Genomic DNA, 14360 nt, shown 5'->3' with positions numbered 1-14360 from the left:
GCCCAACTTTTGGGTGCAAGGATTCACACCAACTGAAGCCTAGTCTAAATTCTGTCCCATAAGTTAAGTGCAGATCCCCTGAATTCTATAACACTGTGTTCACCTTTAGTGAACCACTCTGACCTGTCCAAGCCCCTTCCATGGAAAATCCCCCTTTTCAGTTAAATGTTAAAAGATTTGTGCACACATCTCTATACGATGGTGCCTAGCAAGATGCATGCATATATCCAAATTGTTGCCAATTAATGCCAATAGTTGATTGTTAGCACCTAATTATCAGTGCTAGGCTCGTTACTCAATTAAAATGTGCAATTTTGGGTGCCATTTATAGAATCCGGGGTAACAGTATTGTGAGCCACACATAGTCTATAATGTGATGAGATTCTTTTGTATTTTTATGTAAGCCATTTTGGACCTTTGTAGGAAGATTAAATTAGATCAGATTTCATTAACAATGTGTTCTGAGATAGGTTGGGTCAGTACATTGTAATATACCTGGATTACATCCCCATATAGTGCCCATCCGTTACACAGACATGCCAAAAATGCCCTTCAAAGGCCGAGAAACAACCACTTATATGCCAAAATGCAGAAGTGTCTGAGGTCGCCATTCTTAGGGTATATCTTGCCTAAGAAAGGGTTAGAGAGGGATTTCACCAAAGAAAATGCAGTTAGGGAATGGCCCAAACCTCAGAGTCTAAAGGCAATATCAACATTTTCTTTGGTTTTCTACATTATTACAATTCATTAAAAAGTTTTCCATAAAGATGACCTTGCATAAAGATGACCTTTCCATAAAGATGACATTGCATCTTATTCATTTACTTTCAGCTTAAGTATCTAAGATCATGTAATGACTGCATCATAACAACACTCTGTAAGCCACATTGAGCCTGCAAAAAGGTGGGATAATGTGGGGTACAAATGCAATAAATAATAATAATCACAAAGGAGCCAGTCCTTAACTGTAGCCACCTGATGCTGTTAAGACCTTCATTACCTTAAAGCAGCCTTCAGCCCCTGTCTTGTATCACTCTAACCCCACCTGCTCTTTCTAGTAGAGGCAGACACTTCTGAAATAAGGACATGAACAATTCACTCTCAAAACTCCATCCCTGTGCATATCATTCCAGGAAATTCATTCCAGCAGAAATTATGGAAATTATCCACAGCAGCATGTAATTAACAAGGCATAATTAAATGTGAAACTATTTGCTATTAAATGGGCATTTGAGGAGTGGATGCATCTTTTGGAAAAGGCCCAGTATTCTGTGATGGTATAAATGGACCATAAAAATCTAGAGTACATACAGTCCTCTTAGAGATTAAGCCCCCATAAAGCTGGATGGCTTTGCACTTCGTTAGATTCAACTTTGTGGTAACAATCTGTCCAGGATCAAAAAGCTGATTGATGCCTTTTCCAAGTGTATTCCCACTAACATCACTACTACTACTACTTATCATTTCTATAGCGCTACTAGATCAACAATCAAGAGACCCCGTTATACCTGAAACTACGATAATAGCAGCATGAACAACCACACTTGCTATAACAAGCTCAGGATTCAGCACCTAGTAACACTCAGGTCAATTTCCTCTACAAACCCATAACCTTACACCAGCCTGTTTTATTTGAGATGCACGGCAGCAAAAAAGCACAACACCCAGGCGGCAATAAAACTAAATATTTCAATCAATCTGTATGGTGGCCTTCTATGCATAAAAACATAGGAACATAAGCATTGCCATACTAGGACAGACCAAGGTCCATCACACTCAGCATTCTGTTTCCAGCAGTGGCCAATCCAGGTTACGAGATCCCAAAATGATGCTTAACCTAGAAATAAGCAGTGTATTTTCCCCAAGTCCATCTTATAATGACTTACAGACTTTTCTTTTAGGAAGCTAGCCAAATGTTTTTTAAACCCCGCTAAGCTAACTGCTTTTACCACACTCTCTGGCAACGAATTCCAGAGTTTAATTGAAGAAATATTTTCTCCAATTTGTTTTAAATTTACTACTCGGTAGCTTCACTGCATGCCCCCTAGTCCTAGTATTTTTGGAAAGAGTAAACAAGCAATTCACGCCTACCAGTTCATTATTTTATAGAACTCTATCATATCGCCCCTCAGCCATCTTTTCTCCAAGCTGAAGAGCCCTAGACGCTTCAGCCTTTCCTCATAAGGGAAGTCATCCCTTCCCCTGTATCATTTTTGTTGCCCTTCTCTGTACCTTTGCTAATTTTATAGAATTTGTCTCTACTTGTGGAATCTGTGCCCACACCAAAACCCCTTATTCTGCTCCAACCTTTACATGTACCCTCACATCCATGGTCCCCATTTCCATGGATTTCTGTAGATCTACCACCACCCAAAGATAATACAGTGGAATCCAATACAATGCTATGATTTGGATCCACAAAATATTCTTGCATTAAATACGAGGTTGCATTACAGCAGGGTCAATAGAGCGTGAACTATTGAACTAAAAACTGATCTGTTGCAAAAGGAGCTGTATGTAAAAAAAATGGGAGCCAAGAGATGATCACATTATATGTAGATATGTAATTACAGGGCACGTTATATCAGGGTTCCACTGTACTGTTATCTGGATGGGTATATTCAGTAAAATAACTCATTATGTGGCGTATTTTCAAAGCACTTAAATATACAAAGTTACGTGGAGGGGCATTTTCGAAAGGGACGTATAAGTTGCGATTTGGACGTCCTTGCAAAATGGCGAAATCCAGGGGCGGGGAAACCCGTATTTTTGAAACAAGATGGACGCCCATCTTTTGTTTTGAAAAAAACCGCCAGAGATGTCAAAATCCTTAAATTTAGACGTCCCTAGATTTGGTCATCCCTAGACATGGACGTTTCTGACTTTCGGCAATTTTCAAAACTAGAGACGTCCATGTCAAAAATGTCCTAATGCAAGACATTTGGTCATGGGAGGAGCCAGCATTTGTAGTGCACTGGTCCCCCTGACATGCCAGGACACCAACCAGGCACCCTAGGGGGCACTGCAGTGGACTTCATAAATTGCTCCCAGGAACATAGCTCCCTTACCTTGTGTGCTGAGCCCCCCAGAACACACTACCCACAACTGTGCATCACTACCATAGCCCTTACGGGTGAAGGGGGGCACCTATATATGGGTACAGTAGGTCTGTGGTAGGTTTTGGAGAGCTTTTTGTTCCCTCCACAAATGTAACAGGTAGGGGGGGTATGGGCCTGGGTCCGCATGTCTGAAGTGCACTGCAATACCCATTGAAACTGCTCCAGGGACCTGCATGCACCGTCATGGACCTGAGTATGACATCTGAGGTTGGCATGACATATTTTTAAAGATGTTTTTTGAGGGTGGGAGGGGGTTAGTGACCACTGGGGGAGTAACGGGAGGTCATCCCCGATTCTCTCCGGTGATCATGTGGTCATTTTGGGCACCTTTTTGTGCCTTAGTCATAAGAAAAACAGGTCCGGGTGAAAACGTCCAAGTGTTCGTCAGGGACATCCTTGTTTTTTTCGATTATGGGTCACGGACGTCCAAGTGTTAGCACACCCAACTCCTACCTTCGCTACGCCTCTGACACGCCCCCTTGAACTTTGGATGTCCTTGCGACAGAGTGCAGTTGGAGACGTCCTAAATTGGGTTTCAATTATACCGATTTGGACGTCCCTGGGAGGACGTCCATCTTCCGATTTATGTCAAAAGATGGACGTCCTTCTCTTTTGAAAATGAGCCCCATAGTGACCTATGGAACTTTGTAAATCTAAGTGCTTTGAAAATGAGCCTCATTGTATCTTTGCCAAAACTATCCACATTAGCTACTTTCTCTGTGGAACACATCTTCTGACTAAACGGGATACCAGAAAACATTGGGAAAGATATATATATATATATATATATAAATAAATAAAGCAAAACTCTTAATTTAGGCTCCTAAATGTGTGTCCTATTTTCAGCCAAAATTAGGATCCTACGTTTTCAGCTGAAAATCCTTCTTAATTAGAACCTTAGGGGGTCTTTTACATAGGCACGCTGGTGTTTTTAGCATGCATTAAACATAGGCGCATGCTGAACGCTAAAGATGCCCACAACAATACATTCTACTCAGCTTCACATCAGATAAATACTTAAATCAAAACACTATGGTTTAATTAGGCAGTTTTTCTTTCAATAAGATCGTCAGATCAGTGTGTGTGCTTCCGTACTGGCTAGACTGAGCCAAGCATGATTCAAGGGGCAATGCCGCAATCCTCATTAATCCTAATATGAAGTTTTTCAAGATTATATCTTTCTTTTTTATCAATTTTTCTTTTTTTCTTTTATATATAACCTCATTATTTATAGATTATGTAGAGATTACATCGTTATTATTAGTCTTCAATTGAGTACTTAGCTTTCTCAACTTTTTTAGAGTTCATACTGGAGACAAAAGTTGAGAAAGCTAAGTACTCAATTGTCCCCCACTGTACACCACTATAATAGCCCTTATAGGTGAAGGGGGCGCCTATATGTGGGTACAGTAGGGTTTTGGTGACCTTGGGAGAGGTCACAGTTTCCACCACAAGTGTGACAGGTAGAGGGAGATAGGGACCTGCATCCCACACTGTGTACTGCACCGACCACTACACTACTCTAGGGATCAGATTGCTACTCTAATAGACCTGACTTTAACACCTGCAGATGTCATAGAGGCTGGTAAGTCATATTTTTATTCACATTTTTGGGGGATGGGAGGAGGGTCACCCTTCATTCCCTCCAGTGGTCATCCAGTTATTTAGGGCACCTTATTTTGCTTTATTTGTTCTGAAAACAGGACTAGAGCAAAACATCTTGGTTTTAGTCCTGGACATTTTTGTTTTGTTCCATTACGGCTGTAAAACATCCAAGTGTTAGGCAGACCCTAATCTCGCCTTCAAAACGCCCCCGACATGCCCCCTTGTGATTTGAACACACTTCTGACGGACTTCATAGAAAAAAAGTCTAAAAATAGGTTTCACAAATAGTGATCTGGACGTTTTTTGTGAAAAAAAAACTTCCAAATGCTGCTTTATGCCACTTGTTAGATGCTTTTCTCTTTCGAAAATGAGCCCCATAGTAACCTACTTTGTAAGTCTAAGTGCTTTGAAAATGCGCCTCTTTATATGTTAATCATAAAATCAAATGGAATTCGGAATGGACCAGGGAGCTAATGCAATTGAATAAACAACGGGGTACCATGATTACATTTTTTGGATCAACAGTGGAGTCTGGCTGCTAACTAGCATTAATGATCAGAGCAGATCGTTAAGAGACAAAATGTAATTTATTATTAAAAACCTTTGTACAAATCAGCTGATTTGTACAAAGGTTTTTAATAATAAATTACATTTTGTCTCTTAATGATCTGCTCTGATCATTTTCTGTCTTGGAGTTTGCAGATCGTCTGTCTTTCTGCTTTCTTGCTAACTAGCATTATCAATTATTGGCTATCATTGCTGTTAAATGATGCTAATTGGCACTAATTATCAATTATGCACACAACTGCCCTTTTTTGGGATTCTGTAAAATGTGCACTCAAAATTTATCACGCGCAACTGCAAGGGAGGTATGGATGTGGGAAGGGCATGGATGTGTCAGGGGCGTACCAAGCATTTGCATTCACAGGTTATAGAATACTAGCAGTTCCATGTTTAACTGCCTACATTTAGGTGTGAACATTTACACCAGCCACTTTGTTAACAGAAGTGCTAGTGCCTAAAGTTAGACGTGCAAATGTGGACTTACACTAGCATTCTGTAATAGTAACTGTTTGCAGAATTGCCACCCAACTTTAGGCAAGCTATAGAGAATTGCCCCCTATATACCAGGGGCGTAGCCAGACTTTGGTGGGAGGGGGGTCCAGAGCCCAAGGTGAGGGGGCACATATTAGCTCCCCCCCCCCCGGCGCCGCCAATCCCCCCCCACCGCCGCTTAAACCAACAACTTTGACTCCCCCCGCCAACGACCCTCTCGACCCCCCTCCTGCTCCCAACCCTCCCCTGCCGTCGCCTATCTCTGATGGCGGGGGACCCCAACCCCCGCCAGCCGAGGTCCTCTTCTTCCAGCGCAAGACTTCGTTCTGTTTCTGTCTGACGTCCTGCACGTTGTACGTGCAGGATGTCAGACTCACAGAAACAGAACGAAGCCTTGCACCAGAAGAAGAGGATCTCAGCTGGCAGGGGTTGGGGTCCCCGGCCAGCAAAGGTAGCGGACGGCGGTGGAGGGTTGGCGGCTTGAGGGGGGTCGAGAGGGTCATCAGCAGGGGGGTCCAGGACCAAATCTACTGGGGCCCAGGCCCCCACGTAGCTATGCCACTGCTATATACCAACAGCACATATGTTCAGTGGCATATTTAAACAAGGTGTGTCAGTGGTGTACACACCCATGTCAGACCTAGCCCCCACCCCCACCTTAAAATCCCTGTCTGCTGAAGTCAAGGAGGTTGACTGCAGTCTTCACCCGGGCAGCGGCATTCATAGCCTGCCCATGGCCTGCACTGGGACTTCCAGTGCAGACTGCGGGCAGCCTATGATTGCGACTGCCTGGGTGAACACTGCAGGAGACAGGATTTTAAGGTACGGGGGGGGGGGGGGGGGGGGTGATTCACAACTCCCTGTAAAAACTCTCTGGCTACGCCCTTGCATATATTTTTATCAATGGAGTTGACACACCAAACCTCCAATTCTGACTCCAACTCTTATTTTTCTACTGTCCAACTCTGATTCTGACTCCTACTTTGGAAATCTAAGAGAAATTTGATTAATTACAAAAACAGGATATTTTGTTATGTACTATGAAGCTAGAGTCAGAGGCAGTCCACCCAAAATTGCTTCCAAATACCCTGGGTAATTTTATAAGCACCTGGCTGAGCCTGAAAAAGCTTGTTCTTCAAGCTCAATTTGCTTACAGAATTACCCCATATACATACAGTCTTTTTAAGATTACTCTGATGTTGAATTGAAGATAAGTCATAGTTTCCAGTGACCTTATTAATGTTCCTATAGTAGATGACAGGGATGGTTTCTCATACATTATTTTACATGTCACTTAATGAGATGGAGGACAAAAACGTTGACTCATCTGTCCCTGATGACCCAGAGCCATCTGGTGCCACTTCTGACCTTGAAAATGGTTCTGAACACCGATTCAGGCCTACCATTCATTTAGCTAGATTTATGGTTTTAATTTATGAGCTCAGTTCTGAAAATTAGTGCTAAGCTCCTAAGAATTTTCCTCACCTTAAATCCACCCTGTTGCCACCCACCTTTTATGCTCCTAAATTTAGTAGCTTAATGAGTACAAATTTAGGCACTCAGCCCTAGCAAACTTTCAAAGAGTTCAGTTTTGAAACATACCTCTCAAAGGGCCCGTTTACTAAGGCGCACTAGAATTTTTAATGCACCTACAATTTGCACGCGCACTAACCGTGTAGACGCCTATAGGGATATTGTAGGCACATACACAGTTAAAAATCGTGCATTAACACGCATTAAAGACGCTAACGTGCCTATAACGCGGCTTAGTAAACAGGGCCCAAAATCAGAAGCATAAATTATTTGAATATCGGGCTGAGAGTCCAGTTCATCTCCAAGTTTTAGAGGGTACTTTGTGTTAAAACTGTCCTTTTCCTCAGCATGTCAACCTCAACGAAAGACATATTTGAGTGAACCATTCAGATACTAGAACAATTATAGTGACACTGTATGTCAGACCATTAATATAATTGGACACAACAATGCCACATCCACAGACTCTTCTCCTTTCTGTGGCGCCTATCGTACGTATCCTAAGACCTTTCCTTCCTTCATACCTATGTCCCTACTGATGTGTCTACAGCAGATAAGGTTGTCCACTGCATGGAAAGAGTTTGTTCAGAACCACAAAAATATAGAAACAAGTGGCTGATTTACAGTGGTATAAATCTTCCAAATACAAAGCAGGAGACAGGGTATTGTTGTCTACAAAAAAAAAAAAATATTTGGCTTAAGATCCTCTCTTTCACACATGACCCTAAATACATTGGTCTCTATTTAACGCAAGAAGATTGGGGGCCTGTTTCTGAATATCTCAAGCTACATGGCTCTCTCTGTATCCCTAATGTGTTTTACATATCTCTGGTCAAAGCCAGAACATGGAGACCCAGAACATGGATCTTCAGAAAGGATTTCTCTTCCTATTCTTGTTATTGTGGATGGGGAACCTGAATATGAAATCCAAACATTGCTGATTCTCAGTATTCTAGGAAAACGATATAGTACTTGGTTTATTGGAAAAGATATAGACCCGAGGAAAGGTCCTGGGTGTCTGCCTCTGCTATCCATGCTAACCATCTTCTCCATCAATTTCATGTCTAATATCCTTCCAAACCTGATCCAAAAGGCTCCTAGCCCTGCCTCCCAATAGAGAGAGGGATACTGTTACACACTTATCCTCCAGTACACTGTCACAGGTGAACACCCCTCCCCATGCTCCCCAGCGAGTCACATTCCTGTACTTAAACCAACATCCAGGTTTTCTCCTTCCCCATCTTCTTTTCTCTATGCTACATTATTTAGAAACTAATGAAACAATTTTGAGCTAAAAGAGTAACCCCAATCATAAGCACTTTTAAGCAAAACTAACTTCCTGCACATGGGTCCTTTTAAAAGCAAATACCAGAAGAGTAAAACCAAAGGACAGAGCACAGAGTAACTAAATAAAATGAGATCAAATAAAGATATTTAAAAAGACAGGCCTAATTTTTATGCAAAATTACACTTAATTTATGAACCGATTACATGATTTAATAGCTCTGGGAAATTAACTGCATGGTAGTTTTTGTTCCCACTTGTTCATTCAATTTCAGACCAGCTTTGGTTCACGCCCTCTCCAAATGATTCCAGAGGCCCATTCTAACCTGCACCAAAGCTATGATGAAAATAAGACAGTCACCCACACCTAGAGAACTAGAAGATCGGAGCGCAAATTAAAGCCCAGTGTGGTAGGGACCAAACCCTGTAATAACTACACAATAAGGATTCCTCAGATGGTACAACTGATTACAAACCAATGATGCTCAAATTATAGGGGGAAACACTCAAACAGAAAGGGGAGCAAAGATTTACATGCAACAGAGTGCTAAGAATCTACCTATGATCACAGATGGCCAAGACCCTACATGCTCATCAGGATTCATCCTCCCCCGGTATCCCTACCCTATCTGGGCCCTTGTAGGCAGTTAACCCACAGACCAGTTAAGTGGAATAAACAGGCTGTAGCTTTTGGAAACATCACAGAATTCACACAATATCTGAGCCAGTAACCTTGACTAATTCTGAAGATCATTCTGGCTTGTTACTGTTTACTGCGACACCAACAAAGCTGTCGACAGTCCACACTAAAGGTAACCTTCTGTGGGCCAACACGGCTGCCATAATAGAAGCAGTTCTCATAGCCCTCATGCTAAAGGACACAGTTAGGCCCAGCAGAAGCCACGTGGTGTATCAGTATTCCCCACCATGGCTATGGCTGCCAGCCAGTGTTAGCACACCTCCCAACTACAGTTCTTTACATCCCAACTGTAACTCTATGAAGGAAGGCTAATCACCAAACACAACAGAAATGTTCTGATATAGGAAAGGCCTGCCGGAGGTGAATGATATTGAAGGTGCAATCACTCTCACCTTTACCCTGTTCTGCTGCACCTACATGAATACATGCCTTAGATGCAAATATGCACTTAGTTAATGAACAGACCCAACTGGGAATAATGGAGCTTGTATTAAACATGAGTTAAATCCCTTAACACAGGTTAGTAAATTTGGTTATTAGAGGGAAATACTTACTGTACCCGAATAATGTGACTATGAAGGACAGAGGCCTATTACTGGCCCTCATAGGCTGAAAGGCCCTTTGGTACCTTGCTCCTCACGTTTCCATGGTAATAAGGAAGAGGGATCGAGGGCCACTGCAAGGGCCTGTCAGAAAAGAAGAGCTTACATGACCCCTACTGAGACACTGGGAGTGCAAAAAATAAGAGACTGAGCTAGGAAAGGGGGGAGGAGGGGGGAATCCTATCTTTACTTTTACATGCCCATGTGTTAAACTGGCCCTGTTTAAACCATCCCATCATGTCACACTACACAGAATTAGGATAGCAATGGAGTCCAAAATGAAAGATTCATCAAAAGAAAACAAACAAAAAAACTCATATATTTGTTTCAGAAAGAGTGAATAAATCCCTGATGAAATCACACACCAAACATACTAAAGCCACAATGGGCCTGCTCCTCCTTCAAATTATAAAACAATAAAATTCATACAAGGGTACCACAGTGAAGCAAAGCAAGTTACAAGAAATTACTAATGAAATGTTAATAAAAGAAAGCTTACAAGGTTAGCAAATAGCAAAATATGTGGTTACTCATAAAAATAGGAAAGCAAACAAGATGCAATAAAATCATTACGGCTCTCCTGAGCCTGACTAGTGATATGCCAGACAGGTTCAAGCTCTTCTACCAGAACTAAAACATTTATTATGCCAGATTGTGGTAGTGGGAGTAGACTAACTCCATGGAGCAGACTCTCTCCCTCTCATGCTTATCTATATAGAGCTTTATGTATACCTAGCAGTGCTACAAAAAGTGTTCAGAAGCAGTAAAAACAACGGGAAGTTCTTATTAAGCAACTGCTACTTATTATTAGGAAACTAGAAATTATGCACAGCTTCTTCAATCGTGTTTGCACATTAATCACTCTGTATAAAAGTTTTCCTGTTCAAAAATTTAAGTTAACACACGTGTGCTGAAAAATGTAATTTGTTGGACATTTCTTCTCCTGTAGGTCTTGTAGTATCAATAAGCAGGTACGTAAAGGAATGCTGTCTGAATGTCCTGTCCTATCCTGCCCTGTTCCTTTGGTAATAACCGGTTTATCTTTTTTCACTTAGTCCACGACTTTAAAATGTGGAATGTATAGAATTCCTGCAGATGTTGCAAGGGATCGGTTAAAAAAAACCCACTTTTACTTTACTGACTTGAGACACTGACCTTCGCAAAAACAGCAAAGTGGTTTAGAAACTAAAAACAAAGGTCATAAGAGAGAAGGAAGAAAGTGGGCTAAAGGAATTGGGAGAGGGGATTGCTTTCCACAGGTACTAGGCGGGCATCCCTCCGACCTTTAGTACAAGGCGCTGCTGCTGCGCTCCAGCCCCATCCCAACACTCATTCACTCTAGCAAGCAGCCCCAGCCACCCCATCATAAACCCCTCCCTCCTCAGTAGAGAATTAAAGGGCGCAATTACCGTAGCATACCACCAGCTCGCGAACGCCATGGTACTCGCCTCTGCTTTACTTTCCCCCTGGAATTCCCGACGGAAAAGAGTTCGGATGCGCGCAAAATCCGGCAGGCACTGAGTGGGCGGAGCCAGTAAACCTGGCCCCGCCTTCCAGTGAATTATAGGGGCTGGTAAGGAGGGTTTGTTTTGGCTCCCGCGGTCAGGCTGCCACTCCCTAGCGGCCTGTGATCCCACTTTTATCCCCGCTAAATCGTTACAGCTAGTTCTGGGGCTAAGGTGGGAGCGCCCACGGGATGTCTTGGGAGTGGAGGTGATTCCAGGATTCCCCAACAAGGCATGGCTTTTCTCCTGTCTCGTCAAATGCCAGTGACTCACCGAGCAGCGGCGTATAATTAGCGAGGCATTTCCCGCACCCTCCCCACCCGCACCTGGGTGCGGAAAGCGCCGGGTCCCTGCGGTTTCCCAGTTCGCCGCGCAGAGCAGCTCACTTACCCCCTTGCCACCGCCTCCACCCGATTTTCGTCCTTTGTGTGGCATAGCTCCGTTCCTCGATCTTCTTTCAAACAGTGCTGGAAGAGCTGAAGAAATACAAAGTTACAGTACAACTCAGGCAGCTCGTTTCTTTTTTCAGTCTCAACGCAACACTGTCACATAACGCAAAGTGCTGAAAGCCCTCCTCTGCACCGAAGCCCCTCCTGCAGCCCGGCCTCCTGCCTGCCTCAGCTCAGCTGTCGCGGCTCTTGCACCCTCTGCCTCTATTTTTTTCTCGCTTGAAATGATTCATGTACAGTACTTCTTAGGGGGATCATGCTTTTTCTTTTCTGCGTGCCCAGGCCTATCTTGCAAACTGCCAAAGGGGAGCTAAGGGCGTGGCGGGGCCTCTGGCTCCATGCCTGGTTTTTGCTCAGCAGGTCGGACAGACTGTGCAGCATTCCTGCGGCAGCAGCAGCGGCTCAGGATCCTCCCTCCGGCCCTGCAGCTGCAGGGCAGCCCGTCATATCCCTCCCCCCCCCCCCCCCAACTCCCCTTGGTTATCCTCTGATGGGCACAGTCTCCGATATCCAGTGCTTCCCCGTTCAGGTCATGAAAGAGAAGCCCAAAATTCGGCAGACAGCGATTGCAGCACAGGATAAAGTGAATGAGTCACCCGGGAACGAGGGGGAGGGTGTGTCTTGCCCTTTTAATAACACTCATATCTGCTTTCTGTATCTTTCTCTTGCCGTTACCACGTTTAAGAATTGGAATCGGGACATTTTTGTTTTTGGAGCATGCTGCGCTCATGATGTTCCGGCGCACCGTGCAAAATGGAACGTATAAATAATTCTCTTTTTTTAAATATACACTACGGACAAGTTCTGGAGCATGGTTGTTGGTAACGCATCATCCTAGGCCGAGTTTTGAGATGTTATCTAGATGCTGGAGGATTCGGAGCATTGATGGACGATTGCATTGCTAGAGATGCTTGTCCGTTATATAACAGCCCCTAAGCATTAGAAAGTTGTCTTTGCACTCCCGCTACGTATATTGCTGCAGCTCCTCCACTGCTCGGATTTCAGAAATGGCAGCTGAGCTGAGCTTGTTATGGCACTGGCAGGCTAGGGTAGGGCTTCCCAAACTTGGAGGTCCCACGGGCAGTCGGGAATTCAGGATATCCACAATAAATATGCATGAGGAATATTTGCATGCTGTAGGAACCCACTATAGGCAAGCGTATGTCATACACATTCATTGCAGATAGTCGTGAAACCCGGAAATGTTAATGGGTCCCAACAGTTTAGGAAGCTATAGGCCTGGGAATGTATAGTTAAACACAAAACAAAGTTAACGTTTTTTTATTTTTTGCATCAGCCCAGAAACATTGTATGTTCTTAAACTCTCATGTTTATCTTAGTTTTGGTTTGTAATGTATTCACTGAAGTGAAAGGGATACTTTAGCCCGTTTTCCCTCAAATTTTAATTTTCACCCTAGATTTCTACACTTTGAACACTGAGCAAAAAACGGATTAACTATGCTAAAGTTCTTTAAGGCATCCTTGCTAATTAGATTCCTTAAAAGATCAGCTTGTATTATTCTTGGTCTCTCATCTTCCTTTGAGCCTTTTAGGAATAAAGTGAACTCCTTTTCCATTAGGTACATCATGGCTATTGCTTTTAAAAAGTTGTCCTGAATTCCCTCTTCAGTTATTTGTATTATACTTGTGCTAGCGACCTGGCCACGTGATATGTGATGCGTGATGGGCAGGACCGTAGCCAGTCCTCGAGGTGGGAGGGGGCCAGAGCCCTAGGTGGGGGGGCACATTTTGGTCTGCCGCTCCGCCGCCTCGCCACCCTGCGCTCCCCACCCACTGCTGCCATTGTATATCTTGGCTGGCAGGGGTCCCCAACCCCCACCGCTGCCACCGCAAATACTTTGGCAGGTGGGAGTTGCAAACCCCCACCAGCTAAAGCCTTTGTCCAGCGCTGGTCTCCAGCGCCATCGCATTGCCTGCCCTGCTCTCTCTTCCCCTCACGTCCGGCATGCTCCTTTTAATGAAAGTGAGCATGTCGGATGTGAGGTGAAGAGAGAGTAGGGCAGGCAATGCGGTGGTGCTGGAGAACAGCGCTGGACAAAGACTTCAGCTGGCAGAGGTTGGGGAACCCCGCCAACCAAACCAGGGGCCCAGAGCAAATTTTTTTTTTTGGGGGGGGGCAGGCCCCCATGGCCCCACATAGCTACGCCACTGCTGATGGGAATCAGCACAGGAGTGTCTCCCTGTACCTATATTCATAATAGTGAGAGTGACTAAGCAGGAAAAGAGAGTTAATGCTTTTTTGGGGGGATGGTTTTTTTTTAACCATTAAAATCTCTTCAAGAATGAAATACAAGTCATAATGAAAGGAAGGAAGGGGGGGGGGGATTTTTAAGCTGTTGTTCCCTGATGGTTCTCTTTTTTAGAATTTCTACTTTCTTTAGCATTAAAGACACCCTATAACCGGTTGGAATGACAACTCAAATCTTCCATTTCAATTTTTGGCAGAATAGGATCTGTCTAATTCAGAAATTTGAATCGAATATGGA

The 14360-nt window shown here is 43.6% G+C and overlaps 1 protein-coding gene across 2 annotated transcripts in view; it reads right to left on the bottom strand.

Annotated features, from left to right (window-relative positions):
* CAST (calpastatin) overlaps positions 1-12206 on the bottom strand; it is a 228364-nt gene extending 216158 nt beyond the window's left edge. Inside the window, exons 1-2 of one of the 2 annotated variants that reach the window (XM_030193407.1) lie at positions 12077-12206; positions 11795-11880 (exon numbers count right to left, since the gene is read on the bottom strand). In XM_030193407.1, the coding sequence (XP_030049267.1) occupies positions 11795-11880; positions 12077-12086 (96 nt within the window). In that variant the 5' untranslated portion in view covers positions 12087-12206. Of the gene's footprint in view, positions 1-11308; positions 11407-11794; positions 11881-12076 lie in introns of those variants that run through there. The other variant, XM_030193408.1, reaches the window with a different exon arrangement.
* Between the last annotated feature and the right edge of the window lie 2154 nt (positions 12207-14360).

This window comes from Microcaecilia unicolor, chromosome 2, assembly GCF_901765095.1.
Source record: "Microcaecilia unicolor chromosome 2, aMicUni1.1, whole genome shotgun sequence".
Classification (NCBI taxonomy): Eukaryota; Metazoa; Chordata; class Amphibia; order Gymnophiona; family Siphonopidae; genus Microcaecilia; species Microcaecilia unicolor.
The sequence above is the reverse complement of the archived record's forward strand: the minus strand, read 5'-3'. Positions and strand labels throughout refer to the sequence as shown.